The sequence below is a fragment of the Mustela erminea genome, chromosome 4 (assembly GCF_009829155.1).
Source record: "Mustela erminea isolate mMusErm1 chromosome 4, mMusErm1.Pri, whole genome shotgun sequence".
In the NCBI taxonomy this organism is placed as follows: Eukaryota; Metazoa; Chordata; class Mammalia; order Carnivora; family Mustelidae; genus Mustela; species Mustela erminea.
Window position 1 is genome coordinate 67,276,696 of NC_045617.1, and position 25,982 is coordinate 67,302,677.

At 37.1% G+C, this 25,982-nt stretch overlaps 1 protein-coding gene across 4 annotated transcripts in view; it reads right to left on the minus strand.

Annotated features, from left to right (window-relative positions):
• The window catches only part of TBPL1 (TATA-box binding protein like 1), a 37,434-nt gene that overhangs the window by 5,020 nt on the left and 6,432 nt on the right, over nucleotides 1-25,982 (minus strand). For 2 of the 4 annotated variants that reach the window (XM_032339468.1, XM_032339466.1), the window contains exons 2-4: nucleotides 5,341-5,519; nucleotides 3,037-3,119; nucleotides 2,813-2,876 (exon numbers count right to left, since the gene is read on the minus strand). In XM_032339468.1, coding sequence (XP_032195359.1) covers nucleotides 2,813-2,876; nucleotides 3,037-3,119; nucleotides 5,341-5,475 — 282 coding nt within the window. In that variant the 5' untranslated portion in view covers nucleotides 5,476-5,519. Of the gene's footprint in view, nucleotides 1-2,812; nucleotides 2,877-3,036; nucleotides 3,120-3,231; nucleotides 3,909-5,340; nucleotides 5,520-25,635; nucleotides 25,719-25,982 lie in introns of those variants that run through there. The other 2 variants (XM_032339467.1, XM_032339469.1) reach the window with 2 other exon arrangements.

The window sequence follows — 25,982 nt, forward strand, 5'->3', positions numbered from 1 at the left end:
GAAAAATGAAACAAGATGAAACCAGAGAGGGAGACAAACCATAAGAGACTCTTAATCTTGGAAAACAAACTGAGGGCTGCTGGAGTGGAGGGTGTGGGACTAGAGTGGAGTGGGGAGGCTGGGTGATGGACATTGGGGAGGGTATGTGCTATGCTGAGTGCTGTGAAGTGTGTAAGAATGACTAATGAATCACAGACCTGTACCCCTGAAACAAATAATACATTTTATGTTAATAAATAAATAAATAAATAAATAAATAAAGACAGTGGGGGGAGGGGAAGAATTAGAGCACACAAGAAAGAATAAGCACATCTTAAACATCGATACGATATAGTATTTTAGATTATGAGTGATTTCTTAATGCCATGCAGTTGACCCTGAACAACAGAGGGATTAGTACCCTGACCAGTCAGAAGTCCACCTGTAACTTCTGACTCTCCAAAAACTCAACTACTCATAGCCTACAGTTGACTGGCAGCCTTACCCATAAAACAGTCAATTAATACATACTTTGCATCTTATATTATATATTGTATTCTTACAATAAAGCTAGAGAAAATAAAATGGTATTATAATTGTAAAGAATGGGGCGCCTGGGTGGCTCAGTGGGTTAAACCTCCGCCTTCGGCTCAGGTCGTGATCTCAGGGTCCTGGGATTGAGCCCCACATCGGGCTCTCTGCACAGCAGGGAGCCTGCTTTCTCGTCTCTCTCTGCCTGCCTCTCTGCCTACTTGTGATCTTTCATTTAAATAAAATCTTTAAAAAAAATAATACAATTGTAAGAAAGAGAACATATAATATTATACTATGTTTATGGAAAAACATCTGCATATATGTGGATACACATAGTTCAAGCCTGTGTTATTCAAGGGTCAACTGTAATTAAAGGGAAATAAAAGGTCAAAAACTTAATCAAAAAATTAAATGAAACCTGAGATAGTTGCATGATTAAAACACCTGGGTCTCTGAATCTTATGTTTAATTTTTTTAATACTTTAAATGGGATATTTAATCTACAAGGATAGGATAAAGAAGAGTAATTAAAAATTTAAAGCAGAGTTCTCTTTCTAGAGTCAAAATGGAAAAGTTGCCACTCAAAAGTCAATAAATACTGAGTGTACTCTGAGCTCCAAAGGTCATTTTCTTATATGCAGTAGAAAAGAATGATATTTCTATGAGTTTAGTTAGTTTATGTTTGTTTTTTTTGGGGGGGGATAGGGTGAGAAAACTGTGTTTTTAACTGGGATTTTTCTCAACACTTCCAATGTTATGCTAAGACAAGAAGCTCCAAGGCTAAAAAGTAACTTCAGCCACTCCTACCAATAACTTGAATACCATAATATCCTACTATGTTTTGAAATGTTCCCAGTAAAACCACACTTCTGGATTAACTGTTCTCCAGCTTAGTACCTGCACAAGGCAGTTGATGAGTCACAAAACTGTCCAAAAGGGCACCACCATCAGTCAAGACTCTCAATATCATCACTTTCCTCAAGCACCAACCCTCCCTCTACCCACCAGAACTTCAGTACCTTTCTAGCACCTTCCACCTCAAGGAAGACCAAAGAAGTCAGACAGAAGCTCAACTTTTCATCAGTGTTCATTCCATACAGCCTGGACCCACCTCTTTGGGGACCACAGCTCATCTTTATCTTTCTTTCATTTACTCATCACTTGCAAGTGATGTAAGAATTTCATAATACGTACTAAGTTTATTCAAATTTATGCCTCCATAAAATTATATTTGATAAAGTTAACCTACTAGCAACAGTCACTTTACATGTGAGAGCCCGCCAACCAGTGTGTACTTTTTGTGGACCAAACCACAGATTTGACACGGCAAGCCAATCTTATAAATGTCCCTTTTTATACAATGTGCATTTTGTTTAGAATTTATGTCATTTTTAATACCTCTGATTTTTACAGAATGCAGGCTTTTCTGACTTCTTATATACAGGTGTATAGCTGGAATTAGTTATTCATGTGAATTCTTTTCAACTTATAATGTAGTTATTTCTAAAGCACAGATTACTTAAGTTTGGCATATTTTAAATAATCATAATATCCTATTATAATGGTAATGTTCTCACTAACCATAATACGAAGGAACACTGTTTACTCTTAGCTATTAAATGCCTAAATCTAGCAGGTTCCATTCTAGTATCTTTTTTCTTCTTTATAATTTATGTGATAGCTATCTACAAATAAAAACAAAGACACTTTAACTAACTTTTTACACATATGCCCTACTCTCTACTCTCACCATCCCGACATACCAGTCTTGAGATAATCAAAAACAAGATCTTTTTGGTGAGAAGTGAACAGCCTAGAAGAGTTGAAAAGGCAGTTCACTTGTAAGGCAGTAAGTCTCTCAGTGAGCAAGGGGTTAGTGAAAATGCCAAAGTCCTTTACAAGTACTCACATAGTTTAGAGTTTGCTACTAAATTTTTATACTGAAGGACAGTAAGAAAAAGGTCAATCATGAAAAGAGTTATCTGTGTGATTTCTTTTTTTTTTTTCCTTTAAAATTTTTATTTATTTGAGAGAGAGGGGAGAGTGAGAGCATGCACAATCAGGGGGAGTGGCAGAGGTCTCAGAGGGAGAAGCAGGCCATCCCCAAGCAGGGAGCCCCGAGGCAGGGCTCAATCCTAGGACTCTGAGATCACAAACTGAGCCAAAGTCAGACATTTAACTGACTGAGCCACCCAGGTCCCCATCTGTGTGATTTCCTTAGTCTATCAAATTAAAAAGTTTAACTCTATAAATTAAATCCTTTAATATTTATAGTTTGGATTTTTTTTTTAAATGTTACCTGAAAACCTAGTTTCTGAAGACTGCGGGCTAAACGTCTGGCACCAAATTTAGCTTCTTCTTCACTATGGTTTTAAGGAAAGAAAAAGATTATCAGTTACACAGGAAATAAATTTTATACTGACAAATATGACAAACTGTACACATGATTTCAAGTCTAGGAAAATATCCTTTCCATGAAGGAAAAATTTTAAAGTTAAAGTAAGATATCCAATTAAAATTTACCTTGTTGCTCCAGTGCAAATAATTTTTCCTGAGGACCAAATTGTAGCTGTAATTCTAGGTTTTCTCAGCTTCATTAATACTTTCTGCAAAAGAACAAAATAAAACACACGTTTACATACTAAGCATTAATTTTCACTTACGCTCCTGCTCCATATGGCCATTTCAATAAAAATGTAATTAGTACTCAATGCTTACCCAAGACTGAAATAAGTAATTGCTCTCCAAATCACCCATTCTGAATTTAAGTACCACACTGAACACAAAGGACATATTAATTAAAAAAGACATTTAACTAATTAAACATACAAGGTCTATATCAACCTCTTACTATATACTTGAAATCATGTACTACAAGCATGCAAACTTTTCAACTCTCATTCCACCCTGGCCACGTAACTGAAATTTGCAATTTGCATGGATCCTTAAAGATGCCAAACGTATTCAAACCTCAGGGGTTTTGCAGTAATTGTTAATATTTTCATGTGGAATAGTCTTCCCTCAATATTCTCACTTTCATTCAAGTCTCTCATCAGATGTCAGATAGAGGTCTTCCCTGACCAACAAAGCACCCATTCCCTCACTGCTCTCACCTCGTATCCTACTTTACTCTGCTTCACGGTACTCATCATTATATTGTATCTTACAGTTGAGATGACTACTACTACAGATTCAAGTTCAATATACAAATCTTGAGCATAGGACAAATGTTGGAGCTAGAGATGTAATTTTCCTTAGATATGAAAGGCATTTGAAGGCTGTGGGTTTGAATGAAATTATCTACAGAGTGAGTATAAATCACTCAAGGACTAAGGTCCAAGAGAACAACGTGAATTTAAATTTTTATTACCATTTTTCATTTATGGAAAATATCATATGCCCATTATGCATAAGAGATAAATGTTTACTGAATACTGTAACATATAAATGAATTGGATATTTCTCCTTAAAACTTCTGTTACTTTTCAAGTTTCACCCTTTCTCTGTCATATGTCACATTATCAAATGAGAAAGCTATAAAGTCTGGAAGGATAAAATTTAACAAAGAGCCAAATTAAACTTCAATTAAAAGATATTATCAAATTTCATACACAAGTGGCTGAGAAACACTAAACTGAGTTTATTCTGCATTTAACTGTCTTTCACCACCACCTTATCCATCAATTCAGCTTTTTCAATTAACCTCCTACGAAAAATGACTTCCCTATCACATGGCATGCTCAAGTTCCAAAGCAGTATTAGGCACTTTATTAACCTTCTTAGCAGGTATCTTCATTCCTTTATTTAGGTGACGATGGCAAGGCTGATGAACTTGAAAATCTTTAATTGTAGGTCATTGCAATTTTTAATTGAATTTAATTCATCTTAACTTAGTTTCTAGAACTAAGAGCTAATGATAATTTACTGAGGTATACTGGCATCGAATTTTTAGAGCTTAGAGCCTTCATATACATTCATAATTTTCATAATAAATGTATAAGATCTATATCTCAACATCATTTGGTTTATAAAAGCCAGTGAACACACACTGTCCTTTGTAATATTAATCTCAGTAAGGTTAAAAGCAAGTTATCAATGCTTCTATTTTAAATAATACAAGTCTAACAAAAACTAAAATTAATACTGTCCAGGTTAGGATATGAACCATATTATTTTCAGCAATTTATTCATAAAGAATACCAACTATTTTGGCTAAATAAAGAGGGGTACTAACATATACTACAAAAATCACAACATACATATTATAGCATCATACGTATCATACATCATTCATGTAACCAAGAAACTATATGTATAAATATTTTTAAAGATTTATTTAATCGAGAGAGAGAAAGTGAGAGAGAGTGGGGGGAGGGCTAAAGGGAGAGAGGAACTTAAGCAAACTCCAAGCTGAAAGCAGAGTCTGACGCGGGGCTCAATCTCAAGACCCTGAGATCATGACTTGAGCTGAAACTGAGAGTCTGACACTTAACCATATGTGCCACCCAGCAGCCCCTAAAAAATTATATTTGAATAAGTATACACCACGTATAAATGTCTCCTTCTTCATTTAAAATAAATTGAGAGAACAATCAAATTCTAGTAGCCTGTGAATTCTTTGCTGAGTCCTGGAGATGGGGAATATCCAAAAGCTGACACTTCAGGGGAGGAGGGGCCACTTCTACAAGGCTCAGTGTTGTATTCAGTACAACTGGCACATGGTAATGTGCTCATAAACTATCTGTATAGAGAATATGTTTTAGTATATGATTCATAGCACTATAAAATTAGTCTATGCAGCATACATACCAAAATTTAGATACTTACTCCAACATCACGCTTATAAATTACATTTGCTCCCTCCAAAGCAATCTTCCTTAAGTTCAAATGACATCTTGTTCTAAAAACACAGACTACATTTGTAATTAGAATGTCCAATGCAACATCACTGTCTGCATCCATTGGGGTAGTTTAAAAACTTAGCTTCCCACCACGAAGATCACATCCTGAGAAATAAAACAAAATAAAGTAATTAAATATTCTGTTAATTTATTTTTCACAAATAATTCTGAAAATAAAAATATAAGAAATTATTTATTTTTTAAATGCTACTCAAAGCAAATCATGTTCCTTTTCTTCCCTATTAAAGTCATTTTTAAAAAGTTAACAAGCATGTCATATAAAATCTTTCAAAATTTGGGACTAACTTGTATTCCTTACAATTAATAAGGAACTTTTACATGCCAGGAGCCTACCAGACTCATCTCCTGCTCCTTGCCTTTACAACGACTATGTTTCAGGTGTAGCACAGTTATGGCAATTCTCCAAATATACCAAGTTCAAGGGGTGGACTTTGTGGTCCCAATGTCCAATCATTAATGGTACTATTAACCACCTCATACAACTTGCAAGGGTTAAAAAAAAAAAAAAAAGGACCCACTTTTCCTCTATTTTAGGTAATTGGCTTACTTAAAGGAGAAATATTAATTACATTTGTTAACAGATTTTTCTCATTTACCAGTCATTCATTCATTATTTACTTATCAAGTATCTTCCATATAGTGAGGACACCAGAGGATGAAAACGAGTAAGACAAAATCTTTTGTCTTCAAGGAGCTCTGGCAAATAGCACAGCACAATTTTTGTCAAGATTTCAGTCTTCCAAAATGTACCTTTCAAAACTATGAGATGAGCATTTCTATAAACAATCAAAAGTAAGCCATAGTTTTTACTACGTATACGACCCTTATCCAGCTAAAAAATGCTCTTGGACTAGGATTCTATGTTTATTTATTTATTTGAGACAGTGCACATGAATGCGCATGGGAGGGGCAGAGAGACAGAGAGGCAGAGAGTCTCAAGCAGACCCCGCGGAGCCTATGTGGGACTTATCTCACAACACTGAGATCATGACCTAAGCCCAAACCAAGAGTCCAAAGCTCAACTGACTGAGCCATCCAAGTGTCCTTGATTTCCACTTCTTACAAAATAAGTAACAGTAATTCAGCTTAACTAACACGCAAAGAGAAAACCGGAAAATACTATTACCATTATAATGACCTTTAAAGAGTCGTTGAAACTGCAATATGAAAAACCAGTATTCTTTATAAGGATTCAAATTATTATATGATGAAAATAATGCAGATGCCCAGAGTCCCAACGAAGAAAATTCAAGCTTGTTTTCCTGTCTTTTAGTATCTGATAGAACGCAAGTCAGACCCAGCCTTCTAGCACCTCTCTGGGACGATGGAGCATTCAGCTCTGTGGACCACTTCTATCTAAGCCTCATCAGGTTCTCTCATGATTATGTTCCCTTCAATCTGCTTATCTTCTTATTTTGTTGTTTTCTGTTTGTCTGGGCAACCTCAAATAATTTTTATGTGCAAGGAGTGGGGCAGGGGTAGCAGTAGATAGCTATATGGGTAGACAGATGCATAAAGAGGACAGAGGCAGTTATCAATACTGATCTTAAACTGTGGGATCAATAACTGACTCATCACTTAACCAGTTATGAGAACGCGACAAGTTATGCAATCTCTCTGGGCCTTGGTCTTCTCATTTGCGGCATGAAATACAGTGCCCTACCACAAAGTGTTGTAGTGGTTACAGAGAAGGTATAAAAAGTACTTAGCGCACATATCTGGTAACAATAACACAAAAGTGATGTTACTATAGATCAAGTAAGTTTAAATCAGCAGGCAGAGCAGAGATACCTTAGTATCATTTCCCATTATTCTATTAGAACCCAGATACTGAGCCACCTAGACCTCACCATGTCTCCTATGTTGCTAATAAAAACTCTGCACTAACCGTGAGGTGAAGTAGCTCTTAGCTGCTCACCTCAACACCCATCCCATCCTTCCTTCACAGTGAACAGAACCCAACAGAATCTAGCTGGGTACACTGTGGGAGAAATGAGTACTCAACACACTTCCAAGGCTCCCTGCTAACGGATATAGCCCAGAGGCCACATGGCCCTGTCATGGTTAATGAAATGTAAAATGAAATGGTTTTGTGTCTTTTGGGAAGAAAAGACTGCTTAGAGTGATCAAACTAAGCCAGCAAAGACCCCGTTGTGCTTTTCTACCCTTCTTCACTTTTATTGCCTGGAGTCTGGATGTGAGAGGTGGAGCTCAAACAGGCATCTGGGATCATGAAACTATGTGATAAGGACAGTGGAACAGGACGGAAGACCGAAGATGCCTGAATGGCCGATACAGTGCGACTCCTTATTATCACTGCACTTCCTAATTCCACACTTGATGACTGTGAGAGAAAAATCAATTTCCACACCGACCCCCACACATTTTAGACTTTTGTTATATGCTGCCAAACCTAATCCTAATGGATATACATCCCATGAGAGAGGCTACAGAAAGCACTACTTAAAGAGAAACTAGGAAGACACTATGTCAAATTTACTGTTTCACACAGATTTTTTTTACATCAAACAGGTTAAAACAAATTAAGGGGAGAATACAAAGGCAATATATAGGGTAAAAATAAGACTGGGTATAAAACAAATCTTGGTGAATGCAAAGGAGCCTCAAAATTAATACAAAATAGGTGATTATGTCTGTACTTTAGCAACTTAGATTCTAAAAATGAGGTTGCAGGCACAGTTCATCTTAAGCTGTTCAATGTTCACATTTTATGTGAATATAACCTGGCAAGAAGCCTCAGAAAATACTATTGCTCTCATAGGTTTTAAATCAAGGATATAACATGAAGTCAGTACTTAAAAAAGAAAGCGGCATCCTACATTTTTGAAGCATTACAAACAACTGAATGGTGAAAAGCTCAAAGCTTTCCCTCTGAGATCAAGAATCAAGGATGCGAACTCTCACGACTTGTATTCAACACAGAATACAAAAATATTCAGAATAATTAGGCAAGAAAAAGAAAAGGCATCCAAAATGGAAAGGAAAGAAGTAAAATTGTCACTTCTTGTGGATGACAGGATGTTAAATACAGAAAACCCTAAAGACTCCACCAAAACAGCTATAACTAATAAATGGATTCAATAAAGTTTCAAGACACAAAATCAATATATAAAATCTGTTCTGTTTCTATATGTTAGCAATAAGCTATCAGAAAGAGAAATTTTTAAAAACTCACTTTATAACTGCATCAAAAAGAATAAAACACCCAGGAATAAATTTAAGCAAGGAGGTGAAAGACCAATACACTGAAAACTGTAAGACACTGATGAAAGAAACTGAAAATTAAACAAGTAAATGGATATACCATACTCAATTGAAAGAATTAATATTATTAAAATGTCTATGCCGCCACAAAACAATCTACAGATTCAATACAATCTCTATCAAAACTCTATTGGTATTTTTCAAAGAAATAGAACGAACAATTCTAAAATTTGTATGGAACCATAAAAGCAATCTTGAGAAAGAACAAAGCTGGAATCTGATTTCAAACTATATTACAAATCTACAGTAATCAAAATAAAATGATACTGGCATAAAAACAACAAAACAAAATAGAGTTTGGAAATAAAACTCATGCCTATATAGTCCCCATATTCAAAAGAATAAAACTACACTATCATATACCATACACAAAAATTAATTCAAAACGGATTAGAGACTTAAATGCAAAAGCTGGGAATTATAATACTAGAGGAAAACAGGTGGTAAACTCCTTGATGCCAGTCTTTGCACTGAATTTTTGGATCTAACTTTATTTTTTTTTTAAGTTTATTTATTTATCTATTTACTTATTTGACAGAGGGGGAGAGAGAGAGAGAGAGACTGTGCCCACAAGCTGGGGAAGGGGCAGAGCGAGTGGGAGAAGCAGACTCCCTCTGAGCAAGGAGCTAGGGCTGGGGCTCAATCCCAGGACCCCAAGATCAGGACCTGAGCCAAAGTCAAATGCTTAACCAACTGAACCCCTGATTTTTGGATCTAACTTTATAAGCAAAGGCAACCAAAGCAAAAATAAACAAGTGGGAGATACACCAACCTAAAGAGCTTTTGCTTGCAAACAAAATGGAAAGGCAACCTACAGAATGGGAGAAAACAGTTGCAAATCACATACCCAATAAGAGGTAAATATCCAAAAAATATAAAGAACTCCTATAACTCAACAGTAAAAACCAATAATACGATTAAAAAATGGGTAGAGGAATTGAAGAGACATTTTTCCAAAAAAGACATACTGATGGTCAACAGGCACATGAAAAGATATTCAATGCCACTAATCATCAGGGAAATGCAAAATCAACCACAATGAGATATCACTGCATATGTGTCAGAAAGGGTGTTAACAAATAACCAAAAAAAAAACCCAAATGCTGGTGAGGATGTGGAGAAAATGGAACTCTTGTGCACTGTTGGTGGGAATGTCTATTGGTGCAGCTGCTATGGAAAACAGTATGGAGGTTCCTCAAAAAATTAAAAATAGAACTACCATATGATCCAGCAATTCTGCTTTTGGATATTCATCTGAAGAAAAGAAAAATGTTAAATCGAAAAGATACATGCACCCTATCTTCATCACAGTATTATTTACAACAGCCAAGATACAGAAACAACCTAGTGTCCCTCAGTGACTGAATGGATAAAAAAAAAGATGTGGAATAGGAATATATACAATGAAATACTTCACAGCCATAAAAAAGAATGAAATCTTGCAGTTTGTCACAACATGGATGAATCCCGAAAATATTATGCTATGTGAAATTAATCAGACAAAAATTTCATTTATATGTGGAATCTAAAAAAACAAAACAAATAACTAAAAAATACAGAGAAGAAACTGGTAGTTGTCAGAGGGAAGGCAGGGGTTGGGATGGGTGATATGCAAGGGGATTAAGAGGTACAAACTTCCAGGTATAAAATAAATAATTCACTGGGGTTAAAAGTACAGCACAGAGAATATTAGTCAGTAATACTGCAGTAACTTTGTATGGTGACAGATGGTAACTACATTTATCATCATAAGCAATTTGTAATGCATATAAATGGGGAATCACTATGTTGTACACCTCAAACTAATATAATATTTTATATGTCAACTATACTGCAATTAAAGAGGAGGTTAAAAACAAGAAATACCTATTGGAAAATAAGAAAGGAAACATAAATGACTTAAGCATTTGATCCAAGAAATCAAGTACATAACAATCACAAATATATAAGGAAGAAAATAATAAAACTAAAAAAGTAAACATGGTAGAAATAAAAATTCAACTCAAATATTAAGATTCTAATAGTTTTTTATATGAGTATTAATAATTTTCCATTTTTTGTACAGTGTAGTAAAACACATATATTAGTTACTATAAGAAAAATAAAGCTAATTCTTTTTTGATTTCAATTATTATCAATAACTTTCTCACTGCCCATTGTTTAATCAGGTGTTCTGTCCTGTGTCTCAGGTAAATGCCTACTATAAGTTGTCAAATATTTTCTTCTAATAAAAAGCAAAGTTCAAAACTGCACCTGTCCTAACTTTAGGAAATGCTATATTTTTAGCTTTTTATTAAATGCATTATAATTGTGGTCGAAAGTACAAACTTCTGGTAAATAAGTAAGTCCTGGGGATATAATGTACACCCTGGTGACTAGAGTTAATACTACTGTATCCTGTATTTAAAAGCTGATAAGAGATTTTAAAACTTCTCATGACAAGAAAATAAATTTGCAACTATGTGTGGTGATGAATGTTAATGACATAGTGTGGTGATTATTTTGCAACTCATACATACATTGAATCCATTGCATCATTAAGTTGTATACCTGAAACATAATGTTACATGTCAATTGTATCTCAATAAAAACTTTTAAGTCAGTCTTAGAAAAAAATGCATCATAGAAGTGGAAGCAGCTTCTTCCTCACTCAACGATTTTAGGGATAAGAACAAATTTATGTTTTAGGTTTCTGACTTTCAAGCGGTATTTAAAAACTACTCAGCGAACCATCACAAACTGCAACCTTAAAGCATTACTTGGAAAACACCGCCACCTCCTGGCTCTTAAGACAAAGTGCATCAAAGACTACAGGTACACCTTGCCAATATTGTGGATTCGGTTCCAGACCACCATAATAAAGTGAAGAACTCAATAAAGCAAGTCAAAAAAACTTTCTGGTTCCTCAGTGTATATAAAAGTTGTGTTTGCACCATACTGTAGTCTATTAAGTGTGCAACAGCATTATGTTTACAAAAATCACTATATGTACCTTATTTAAAAAGTACTTTATTGCTAAAAAATGCTAACCATCATTTGAGCTTTTAGCAAGTCAATCTTTTTCCTGGTGGAGGGTCTTGCCTTGATGTTGAAGGCTGCTGACTGATCTGGTGGTGACTGCAGAAGGTTGGAGTTGTGGCAATTTCTTAAAATAAGACACTAATGAAATTTGCCAAATGGACTGGATCTTCCTTTTACGAAGAGTTTCTCTATAGCATGGGACACTGTTTGACAGCACTGGGCCACTGTTAGAATTTCTTTCAAAGTAGAATCAATCCTCTCAATCTACTAAACCTACTACTTCATCAACTAAGTGTATGTAATATCCTAAGTCCTTTGCTGTTGCTTCAAAATCTTCACAGCCTCTTCGCCAGGTATAGACTGCATCTCAAGAAAACTTTTTTGCTCATCTGTAAGAAGCAACTCCTCATCCATTCAAGTTTGCTCATGAGGTTGCAGCAAGTCAGTCCCATCTTCAGGCTCCACTTCTAATTCTCATTTCTCTGGCTTTTCCTACCACAGCTGCAATCACTTCCTCCATGGAAGTCCTGAGCCCCATATCATCCATGAAGGTGGACAAACAGGGTCTTCCGAACTCCTGTTAATCTGGGTATTTTGATCTCTTCCCACGAATCACAAATGTTCTTAATGGCATCTAGAATGGTGAGTCCTTTCCAGAAGGTTTTCAATTTCGTTTGCCCAGATCTACCAGAGGGATCACTATCTGTGGCAGCTTTAACCCTATGGAAATGTATTTCTTAAAAAGTAAGACGTGAAAGTTGAAATGAGTCCTTGATCCATGGACTGCAGAGCGGCTGCTGTGTTAGCAGGCATGAGAATAACGTTAATTTCATTGTATGTCTCCATCAGAACTCTTGGGTGACCAGGTGCATTGTCAATGAACAGTAATATTTTGAAAGGGATCTTTCTTTCTTGATTCCTCAACAGTGGGCATAAAATAGTCAGTAAACCATGTTGTAAACAGATGTGCTGTCAGCCAAGTTTTGCTGCTACATTTCTAGAGCACAGGCAGAGTAGCTTTAGCATAATTCTTATAGGCTCTCAGACAATCAGAATGGTGAATGAACACCGGCTTCAACTGCAAGTCACCAGCTGCATTAGCCCTTAACAAAAGAGCCTATTCTTTGAAGCCAGGCATGGACTTCTCCTCTCCAGCTATGAAAGCCTTAGATGGCATTTTCTTCAATCTAAAGCTGTTCTGTCTATATTTAAACTCTGTTGTACAGTACAGCCAGCCTCATGAGTGAGGTCAGCTGGATCTTCCGGGGAGCACGTTGAGCTTCTTCACCAAGACCTGCTGCTTCACCCTGCACTTCTCTGTCATGGAGGTGGTGTCTTCCCTTAGACCTCATGCACTGACCTCTACGAGCTTCAAACTTCCTTCAGCAGCTTCCTTAGCTCTCTAGTCTTCACAGGCTTGAAGAGAGTTAGGGCCTTGCTCTGAATTAGTCTTTGGCTAAAGGGAATCTGGTGCCTGGTTTGATCTTCTATCCAGACCACTCGAATTTTCTCCGTATCAGCAAGAATGCACACATTCATTCGTGTGTTTACTGGAGTAGTACCCTTAATTTCCTTCAAGAACTTTTCCTTTGCATCCACAACTTGACTACCTGGCACAAGAGACCTAACTTTTGGCCTACCTCAGCTTTTGACATGCCTTTCTCACTAAATGTAATCGTATCTGGCTTTTGATTTAAAGTGAGAGCTGTGTATTTCTTCCCTTCACTTGAACACTTAGAGGCCTAGTTTCAATATTGTTGTGTCTCAGGGAATGGGGAGTGTGAGAAGAGATAGAGGAAAGACCAGTTGGTGGAACAGTCGGACATGCACAATATTTCCTAAGTTTGCCATCTTACATGGGTACATTTTGTGGTGCCCCAAAACAATTACGGAGGTACATCCAAGATCACTGATCAACATAACAAATATAGTAATAATGAGTTAAGTCTGAAATACTGAGAGACTTATCAGAGTGCTGGAAAGATGGTGCCACTAGATTTGCTTGGTGCAGGGCTGTCAGAAGCCTTCCGCTTGCCAAACACACAGTATCTGTGAAGTGCAATAAATCCAGTTATGTCTGCACTACATTTTATATCTTCCATGCCAGGAAAGATATTTAAGCTGAAAAGGCTACAATAAACATTGTCATCAAAACAAGTCAAAAATACCCCTAAAATCCAGTAAAAAGCCAAAAGAACCTAAAAAGCCAAAATAAACCTGAGGATATAGAAAAGTAGATTCTAGCCACTTCAAGTGTATTCGAGTGGCATCTGAGGTTACTGAGGGAGGGGCCTCCAACGCTCTAACCACAGAATTACCATCCATGATTTGAGGAATGGCATAAGTAGGGGAAGAAGGAATATAGAGCAATTTGCAAGCAACACGAACCCTCATGGTCTCCTGGAAACTGGTCTTTTCTACAAGCGAGGCAAGCCATCCAAGTAATCTCTTATTCTTTATGAAGCTCTCAAAATAGCACATTAGGAAATAGACATTTTGTGCCCAGATTCAAACAGATTACTTGACAGCCTCTCAACACATGCCTGTGACCAAGCTATCATTTTGCCTTCTAAAAGACAGTGTTTTTTTCACATCTGTTTAATAGCACAGGAGATCCCTTACTTATTTTCCTCTTCTGGAAATCGGTGGTATCATTGCAACCTCTCAAGGTGCTTTTAGGATTAAATACAGTTATCTATGTCCAGTACATGGCATACAGTATGTGTTCATTAAATGGGAGCTATTACTGTTTGATGGATTCACAGGTAGTTGAATTTTACGGTCAGATAGTATTATTTAATGAACTGACACAAAACCTTAGAACAGTCAAATTAACAGATGGAAAGAGTTGAGATCTCAACAGATTAGGCAGGGATCAGCAAACTATGGCCAATGGGCCAGTGGCTATTTTGTAAAAAATAGTTTTATTGGAACATGCCATGCTCAAATATTTACCTAATGGCTATGTGACACAGCTGAGCAGTTATGAGGAAGACCAAATGACCCGCAAGTCTAAAATAGATACTGTCTAGGCCTTAAAAAAAAAAGAAAAGGTTTCTTAATTCCTGGGCTAGCACAATGAGGCAGTATCAATAAAATAAAATGTAACACTGACAAATTTTAAAGCCCATATTTTTATTAAGATAAACAAAATATCTGCTTGTCATGGTCCTTGACTGAAGGCTGGTTTGAACAAACCAGCTGGAAGAAATATCTGAGAGCAACCAGAATGGATCTGAGTGGTAGATGATACTGGGGCATTACTATTCACTTTGTTACATGGAATGATAGAGTGCTGATGGAGACAAATATGCTTATATTTTAAAGATGCATACTAAAATATTCATGGAAGCATGCCATGTATATAATTTACATTAAAATACAAGAATTTTTCATTGTCTGAACTATGAGTAACACTAGATTTGGGTATGGTTTCAGATGGCCCCCTAGATGTTGGCACCTTCCCACAGGAATCAAACAAATTGGGACGACCTACTCTGAGGTACAGAACAGATATGGATAGTAGATATAATTGTATTTTAGAACCAAAAAATGCTGTGCTACTATTTAATCTCAACAACTGTTAAAACTAGGGGATAGATATGGGGGTACCCATTATACTATTCTCCCTACAATTCTATCTGAAAAGTCTTTAATAAAAATACTTTACATCACACTAGGTCATACTAAGCCAACATGAAATTGTAATTACTTAGAAAACAAACAAATGAAAGAGGGGTTAGATAGGAGTGTCCAGAGCAAAGGATGTGCGATAGCCTTTTTTTGTGACTGAAACATCTAGAATGTCCTAACATTATCATTTAAAGAGGGCAATGATAACCAGATATCCAGAGGAAAGTAGGATGGTATGAAATATAAAAATAGTGTGTGAGGAAAGTCTCAGGACATTTAGCACAGGAAAGAAAAGACAGCAGTTGTTCTCAAATACCTGAATAAAAAGGGACCTGAGAGAACCAGTTAAAGTCACATAGAAGATCTCTCAAAGCTACACCAATAAACAAGTACCTGCAAAGCAGTCGGCTCTGCAGAACAGAAGTATCGAGACAAGGGGCAATGGGGCTAGAGAATTAACCAACAGTTAGGAATGTTACAGGAGTCTTCCATTCAGTGGATGAAGAGATTAGGTGGTTTCTAAAATCCCATCTAATTTTAAAATCCCAGGTTCTAACATCGTAGAAGCAGACATGCTATAGACACACTTAGGAATTATACACTAAATTCCGATTTTAGTTCTAAAGCTATTATGTTAGTTTAGTTAAATTAACATCCCAATTCTCAACTTACCATTTTCCCTTCAACATTCATTTGTGTTCAAAGGGGCAGTAAGGAAGACAGGTGTTAGTTAGCAGCACTAAGGGGCAAAGCATAGGCACATGACCCAAACCCCAGTCCTTCACTCGTGTGGCAGCGTGCCATTCCATCAGAAGGACATCATCATGCATGGCACAAAAGCTTTTTTAGGGGGCCATCCTTAGGGTTGGCATTTTTGTGTTCTATCCGCAGGAAGAAAATTTTACTAACAGTAGTCCTGGCCTCAAAAACGCTTGTACTTTCCAAAGGAAAGGAGTATGTATTACGCCACCTGTATTACATAAAACATTTAACAAATACTCAAGTATGAAGCAAAAAGTATCTGATATACAAAACCATTATCACATTAAGTTAAACAGAGAGTTAAAGCATCTTCATTACTTTTGCCTCTACCTACTATCTATGACTTAGTCTAAATACCAATTCTGAAGACCAGTAAGCAGGTAGCATTCATGTAAACAGCTTGCATCAAAATGAACTGTTAAAAATTTTTAAATCCATATTAAGAAAACTAAAAAAATACTGTTGGTTTTTTTTTTTCTTCCTGGAAATTAACTAACAACAACTGGGGCTTTGTCAGCAACTATCTACTTTAAAAAATAGTTAAGGAAAAAATATTATGCTTCGGTCAACAAAAATATTTGTAATGGTGCCTAAAAGGTAGTGGAAGAAAATTTAAACAATGCTGATTTTCTGAATGAGTGCTTAGTAAAGATATGCCAATGGTTTACACTCTTGTGAAAAAATTTCAGTTAAAAAGATATTTTGTGATTTAAGAATACTGGGGTGTCTGGGTGGTGCAGTTGGTTAAGCGTCCAACCCTTTGGTTTCAGCTCAGGTCCTGATCTCAGGGTTGTGAGATCGAGCACCGAACTGGGTTCTACATTTAGTGCAGAGTCTGCTTGAGATTTTCTCCCCCTCACCCTCTACCCCTCCTGCTCATTCTCGCTCTCAGTCTCTAAAATATATACCATGATCCCAGGGTCCTGGGACGGAGCCCTGCCCAGTGGTGAGCCTGCTTCTCCCTCTTCCTCTGGCCCTCCCTCTGCTTGTGCAGTCTCTCTAATAAATAAAAACTTTAAAAAATATATATGTATATAAATACATCTTTAAAAAATAATCTAATATCCATCTCATATTAAAGTTTAAACAGTAGCCTGCTTGAATTTCACTATTTCATTATGTACTAAAACCTACTTATAAAGAAAACCTGGATCCTCATGGAAGCTATGTGACAGTGGACTCACTCTGAACTGTTCTAGACTTATTTGTAAAATGTACACAACACCATTTACTCATCACATGATTATTTTGAGGAATTAATGAGCACCTCGCAAATCATAATAAGCTCAATTAAAGTAATGCCATATGAGTCAATGCTAATATTAACTTATGTGTTATTACAGAAAAGAAGAGAAATAATGTATTTTACTGAATACAACTTGAAATTTGGGGAATCAAACTCAAAAGATGAGATTACAGGTACATCAATTCCTTATTTTAGATCCATTTCTTTCTTTCTTTCAGATTTGAGAGAGAGAGAGAGAGAAAGAGAAAGAGAAAGGCATACAAGCAGGGGGAGAGGCGGGGGAGAGAATTCAAGACTCTCCACTGAGCGTGGAGCCCTATGGCAGGGCACAGGGCTCGATCTCAGGATCTGCGAGATCATGACCTGCACCCAAACTGAGTCAGACGCTTAACCGACTGAGCCACCCAGGCACACACTGGAGAGATTTCTTAGTATTTCAAATAAATGGTCTTAATGCATGACTTTTAGGTAAGATAGCAGTCATTTTCTGATTACATAAAAAATACTCAAAGAAAAGTCATTCACAGTTCTACCAAAGTGATCATTTTTTCCTATGCTCGTATAGGCACATTTCTAGGCTGCTGAATCCTTTTACTTATCTGCATATTAAACAAAATTGAGATCACATGTATATGCGGTCATGTCTACTGAACAAAGTATTTTGTCAAAGTCTTTGGCAATCTGAGATATGAGACAAAGCAAAATTAAATTAACTGGTGAGGGTGAACTTCTTAAATACTAATGAGGGTGAACTTATAAAGTATTGCTCCTCATATTTACTCTGTGTTAACTGTCTCGGATCCCTTGTTCATTTTCCTTCTGAGATTCCTTACTGATTTATGCAAGCTCTTACATGTTAAAGAATATTAACTTTTGCCTGCTTATACTATTTCTTCTGCTAAAATTCTATTTGTTCTATAGCTCAGCATCACCTTCAATCAATTCTATAACAATGAACTAGAAATCTAAGCATTAGGCCTCCTGCTAGGGGACGGGGCTCCAGCAAGAAACAAGACCTTGCAGAGGGAATAGCAGGTATTCTCAGCTGTGAAGTGAGCTGAGAGTATGAACTAGTCATACATGAAGAAGGGCCCGCATGGCTCGAGTGGAAAGTATGGCAAAAGATCAGGCTGCGAATGCAGGGAGGCGTCAAATCATGCCTTCTGGGCTATATTAAGGATTTTCACATTCATCCCAAGAGTAATGGGGAACTAGAAAGAAGCAAGAAATGACATGACGTATTTGCTTTTTAAAAATATATCACTGGCACTTTTGTAATGGGAGAATGGACTGGATGATAAGAATGGGCAGGAAACTCAGTCAGGGTCTAGTGGAGCAGTCCTGGTGAGAGAGGACAGCAGTGGAGAACAGGATGGATGAAGATGAAAAGTAGACAGAAGACTGACATTTTGGGAGATGAGGGAACAGAGCTTTGTGGCTGATATGGGGAAAAGGAAACGGGAGACGGAGGATGAGTCCAGGTTTGTGGCCTAAGATACTACGTACTGAGACAGAAACACTGGAGGGAGAGTAGGCTGCAGGAGATGGGACAAGGAGGAGGAGTAAGGATGCTTTTGGAGAAATGTTGAATTGAAGGAACCTGTGAGACACCCAAAGGGAGGTCCAGAGCAGACAACCAGATAAGAGATCATCACTCAGGACAGTTCAGTCCAGATTACAGGTAAAAATTGGAAAGCCCTAGTATAGAAGGTAACTAAAACCATGATGGGTAAAAAAAGAAATTAAAGGAACTAAGACATCTGATCCCTAAGACCAAGCGAGGATATCCCTACTCTTGAGTCCCATTACCATGTTGCTATGTAAAACACTATCCCAGCATTTTCCCACACTACAATAAAATTTCTTATTTATTTATGTTTCCTTGATAGACAACAGACTCCTCAGAGACATGATCAAATCTCATTTATTTTTGTACCAAGCCTTAGCACAGGTCCTGAGATACTAAACACATTCCAAAAAATGTCTGCAAGAGCTTAACAGTTTGAGATCAAAAAGCAGTATACACACACTCACTCATTCTCTCTCTCTCTCTCTCACACACACCCTAAAGTTTAAGAGCTTAGATTCTGCAGTAGATCACTTGGGTTAAATCCAGACTCTATCATTTACCAGTAGTGTCATGTTAGGCAAGTTATTTAATGCCTCTGTGCTTCAGTATCCTGATCTATAAAAAAGAGGTAGGTAACAGAACCTATCACAGAGTGTTGCAAAAGACGATGTTTCATGCATAACACTTAGTACAGTACTTGCACATGGTAAGCATTCATATTTAGCTATTCTCATTTCTACAATTATAATCTCCTTGCTTCATCTTCCATGAATAGAGAAATGCTCAAAAATGGAAAGGATTTCCAATTATTCATTGTGGTCCTGAAGCTCTGGAACACAAAAACAGATCATGTTCCTTCAAGTCTAAAAGCAAGGGGGTAAAAACAAGGAATATAATTTTGATATTATCTAGTAAGCAAAATTAATATTTCAAAAAATAAATTTAGCATTTTTTAAATCCCCAGTAATTACAAAACCATTTCAAACCAAGTGTTGACTGTGTGGGGTTTGGGGCAGAGGGAGAGGGATTAGGAGAGAAAGGGAATAGGAAGAGAGAGAGAAAAAGAAACTGACCAAGTTTATTATGTATAGGTAGGTCTAGCTGTTCCTTGTGTTAGCTAGGTACAGCAAAAACAGACAGAAGAGTGATATTTAAAAATCAAATTGTAACACAACTGTTTATCATATTCATTTCTAAGTGTAAATTTATTATGTTCATTTCATTTTATTTGTAAGGCATCAATTTTCTCTAGCAGGTCTTACATGTCTGTATTTTCCCATATTATGGGCTATCCATTTTAAAAACCAGTTTATCACTTTATAGAGAATCTTGATATTTGTCCTAACTTATGCCCATAAATAGCTATAATTTCTGAGACTAATTAAGCCATTACCTGATAATAAGCTAATAAAAGAGCATACTTTTAAAAAGGTTATTTTTTTCTTTGTAAGTGTACATGTTAACTCACCAGGTGGCTAACAAACCAAATAACCCCTCTTTCAGCTTCTGGTTGGTATTAGGGTTGACAACGCATCACGTTCAAACTTCTCTGTATTCTGCTTTTTATTCAGGGGTGTGAATACAGGGTGCAAACTCGAATGCTGACAGCTCTTCAAGAATTTAATCAAGAGAAAGAATGGCAAGGTGAAAACACAACATGTACAATTTTCTATTTTGGCAGTTTCCTTGCAACTGCTTTTACAGGTTTACCCCTCATGTAAACCATGTGCTCTTTGTGCAGACAACCTACTTAAGGTCTATGCCATGCATGACCACCATTTTAAGAAAAGAAAGGTAAGTCAGCTGGTGGGAAAATAGTATACAAGGTGCAAACTTTCTGGCTAAAAAATAGTTTTTACTATTTAGTAAGAAAAAAAAAGTAACATAAATAAAAGCAAACAGGATTAGAGAATGAATACTCATTCTGCATGTAAGCACCATTAAGAATTCCTTATTTTTCTCAGAGCTGTCAGGTTTTTTTTTTTTTTTCTTAAATTTATTTGACAGACAGAGATCACAAGTAGGCAGAGAGGCAGGCAGAGAGAGAGGAAGGAAAGCAGGCTCCCTGCTGAGCAGAGAGCCCGATGCAGGGCTCGATCCTAGGACCCTGGGATCATGACCTGAGCCGAAAGCAGAGGCTTTAACCCACTGAGCCACCCAGGCGCCCCAGCTGTCAGGTTTTTAATTGAAGGGGGGCTGCATCACTCAAAAACAGTATGGAGAATGGAGCTGAAGAGTAAAAGAAAATTCTAACTTTTTTAAACTGGAAATTAAGATCTTTGAGAAAGTAAAAAAAATTTTAAAAACAGCACAATAGTAAAGCTGAGTAATTAGATAACATACAAGTAAAAGAAAGGATTCTTATATAGAACATAAAACAAAAGCGATAACGAAATTTTCTCATTGGAACACCAGTTCTTAACTATTAAGAAAAAGATAAAACAAACAAAATGAAAACTATGAAAAGCCTCAATGCCCCGAGATATTGTTTAACTAACCTTCATGGGGCTCTAATTTTTTAAAACCTTTCTGAGTTGTTTCTAATGGGCAGCCAGTAGAGAGCCACTGGGCTGAAACGCCACAATAGGTCATCAAAATAATGGAATTTCCCTTTCAGCAGGTCCTTAAAATGGGCTCTATTCTCAGATCAGGACTGTTTATCATTAAAGAACATCAAGACTTCTGCACACTGTTTACCGTGCATTGTTTCCTTAACTGGATTCACGCATGAAACCTTTACAGTCTGCCTTGTCCTCTGCATGCTCTGAGATGTTTACGAATGTGTGGCTCACCTCTGAATCTGATGTCACAGCTGAAACTCCCTCCTACTGGGCCTCTCCAGAAAATAAAACACTAGGCACTCCTGATTCTCAAAATTCTCCTTCACCATCCCCTATTTACTGGCTTCTGAGGCACCCTTCCTACATTCTCCTTCCGTCTCAAATACTTCTGTCTCCTCCTCAAACTTGAAGACCTTCACTGAAATCCACGACAGTCCTGAAAAGCTCATCAACAGGTTCCAGAGGTGAGGGACCCCTTGAAATTGTATACATAAAAATTTGGGTGCATATATGAGGAGGCCCCATTTTTCCCCCCCATATTCTCAATGGATTTAAGATCCCTGAAGGTTATAAATCACTCCCATAAATCCTTTTTTTCTTTAAGCTTTCCAGGCTTCAACTGCTGTCTCTGAGCTTATGGCTCCTACATCAATCCTAACCTATCAGAGATCTGAATCCATAGTTCTAACTAGTTGTTCGGCATATTCATTAAATTAAACCAACATATACGAAATTAATCAGTCCCCTAAGAAATACTTGGGGTTTCTTAACTCCCACTTTCAGTCAATGGAGCCACCCTCCAACACTCACACACCTGAGTCAGAGATTTCAGAATCATCCTTCAGCTCTTCTTTTTCTCTTCCACCCCATGAATTTTTCATCTAGCTTCTTTTCTGCATCCAAAGCATTGGCACTTTATTTTAGGCTTTCTCATGTTCTTATGGCTACAGCCTTCTAACGGAGCTCTGCCTGCAATCCCCGTGATCCAGTCCATCTACCAAATAAGCTGCCAGAATTATCTTCCTAATTGTGCCACACCCCTGCTTAAAAAGTCTCTTGGCTCTCTTGCACAAACAAAACAGAACCTCGCTTGGTTGGCTTGGAATGCAGTGAGCTCCAAGTCCCCAATTTACATTTTGTAATTAATCTTCCACTTCCAACACCCTTTAACAATCTCAACTTTCTACCATTTCTCCTGCAATAGCAGACCTTTTCCTAATTTTGTATTTGCTTACGATGCCCTTTCCTCACTGCTTCAACAGACTCATACTTTTAATTGGATTCACTGAACATGCAACTGATGTGAACCAAGCACCGTGGCTAGACACTGGAATTACAGCTCGGAACAAAATGGTCAGGTAAGGCACCTTCACAGCAGCTGCAGAATCTGACAACAAACAGACACGCAACTAAAACAATGAGAGAATGTGATTTAAGTTATGAAAGAAATAAGATGACAAAAGAGAAACTCTACGGGGAATGATGCAGGCAGGCTTCTTACCTTACTCAGAGAAGACAAATTATTAAAATGAGATCTTGTGGAATAAGGAGCCAGTCATGAAACTCTGAGAGAGGGAATCCAAGCAGAGGGTGCTGCAAAGGTACTGTCTGTATCATACACTGTGTGCAAGACTGTAGGCACCACTCTCCTTGAGGACAACCATTTAATACAAACATGTGTCCTTAGAATTTGGCTTCGCTGGCAAATGGTCATCGACTCAATAAAGAGTTGCTAAATTAAATGAATAAGAACAACCGAAAGAGAGAATGGTGGGGCTGGGGAATAAGTAGGAAGGGCAGACATCTTCCATGATTACAAGTAAGCTCTTAGTCTCCCCCAAACCACTCCAGTTCTCTAGCAGCATCCTATTATTTCCTTATTTACCTTGTCGCTATGTTCTGCTTAGTGCTCATACAGCTAACAAGTTATTCTTGGTTTTCGTTTAGATCCCCAAATCCTGAAAAGTAATTGTGTTTTAGGAGCTTTTACAAATACAGGAACATGTTTCTGATGTTAAGGAAAGAACTGTTTTAATTGAAACATACATACGGATCCTCAGCGTTTTTGATATATATATTCCCTTCCCTTTCACTCAAGAATTACACTCTCCATTGTAACCCCAAGGGCCCTTACTCATCCGTATCCTAAATTCATTCCAGGATAGCTAGTCAGAGACTAGCTAACAGGTCAGTTACTTTTAACAAACATCAATTATCAATTGAATGGGTATGGGTATGATAATGAAGCCATCCTTCCTCTCTTTAGGAAGTGAGAGTAGGGATAAGTAACACAAGACAACTTAAGAATGTAACTTCAGGGGCACCTGAGCGGCTCAGTGCGTTAAGCCTCTGCCTTAGTCGGGTTGTGATCTCAGGGTCCTGGGATTGAGCCCCACATCGGGCTCTCTGCTCAGCAGGGAGTCTGCTTCTCCCCGCCTCTCTGTCTACCTCTCTGCCTACTTGTGATCTCTGTTTGTCAAATAAATAAAATCTTTTAAAAAAAAGAATGTAACTTCAAACATTCGATACTCTTTCAATTTAACAGGCCCCAAACAAAAAGACTAGAAAGAGTGAATTAAAAGGCACACTTTCTTAATGGACACACAAATTAAACAATTATCCAAGCAGTACTGTATTATGCACTAAAGCAGAAATTTCAAGATCACTAGTCAGCCGGAGGTTTTTTCCGCTATACTGACATAAAGATTTACATTAACAATATGCTGCTGAGAAGCTGATAAACATATTATTCACATGGCTTTATAAGTTATATACTGTTGAGCTCTGTCACATACATTACTCTAGGTCCCCCATTAAAAAAAAGGAGAAGAGAACTGCATTAGGAAATCTGGTGTACCTTTGAGATTAGCATACCAAGTTCATGCTGAGGAAGGTCTAATGAACAGGTGAATATGCCTTCATCTTGATTGTGCCTTCCACATCTACCCTAATGTGACACCAGCAGGGATTCTGGGATATGGTCAACCCATGAGCAATTAAAGGATGCTCATTACAACGTCACTAGGTTACACATGCATACAATAACTGGAAATAGCCAAGAAGCTCACTGTAGCCATAAGCTGGTAAGGGGGAAAAAAAAAAGGCTTTGTTGCTCAACCAAGTATGTGGGAAATTAAAAAAAATGAGAGGGTTCTTTTTCCATAAAAGCTTCAGGTTTCATGAATCTTAGCTAAGGTTCAAATAATGATAGGTTCTATAAATGTTGACCATAGTCATAACCAAATTCCCATCTTCATATTTGAACCTCTGGATTACACATTAGCTTTATTGTCTTTGTATCTCAAGGGCAGCAACACCTATCCCTGAGAAAGTTTGGTAGAAAGAACTCTAAGGAAACATTAACAATGTGTCAGTCAAACTTTTATTTCAAAACAGACCTTTATTCTGGGCAATACTGACACCTTAGAGACCTGTTTTTGTAAAAATTTCCCACTTTCGTCCTTCGAATATCTAAAGCTAAAGGATATAGGTTAAGTGTGCATGTATACATCAATATATCTATATCCATATCTATAAAGATATCAGTAAAATAGCCATGACCATTTCTTTGCTTATTTTTCAGATCCACAATTCATGAAGGCTATAGGAATAATGTTAACAGTACTCTATCAATACAAAATCTATCTGGCCAATGTAGTGACTACGCAACTAAATCAGCAAGATCAACTAAACTTCATTCTCTTTAAACAGGAAAACAAAAGCCACATCTCCAAATACAAGCATACTGGCCAATTTTCTTAGTATAAAACCCAACTAAAACAAACAAAAACAGCACAGCATGGAAGAAAGAGTTATAAAACTCTACTCCTGTACATTTGAAGTAAAACACATTTTTAATAGCATGTTTCTGTAACACACATTTTATAAAAATATTCTATCAACTAAATCCAAGAGCTGGATAATAGCCAAAACGGGAAAGAACAGTTTGCCATTCAGTGTATAAATGAAACTGTCAGCAGTTTCAAATGCCCATATAACTGAACTAAAACACTTGGATTTAACTATGAAAAGTTAACCTTTCCGATAACCCCCTAAACAAAGCCACCATGATCAAGTTATTCCCCTGATTAGGTAAGCCTCAGTATATGGTGCCAGCCTTACCATAAACAAATACTGCTCCAATCGTATGCAGTCACTCTTGAGCCACCTGAATCACTGGAGCAGAGCAGCAGTTTCAGCTACTTCTAAAATTACAAGAAAGCTAGTATGTAGAACATTTATGGTGACACAGAAAACTCAAGTTAAATGGCTTGACAAAGACACCAACAAGTTTCAAGTTTACCACCATTTCAGGTTATACGAGCAAAAATAGTGCCCTCTAAAGAAAGACGAATTCTGCTAAATGAAACCACTGGGTCTATTCCCTTTATTCAGAAGCACCATACAGCAAAATAAGCGGTCAGGTCCACAGGGTAATAGCATTTCAATAGCTGCAATGTGGTGCCAGA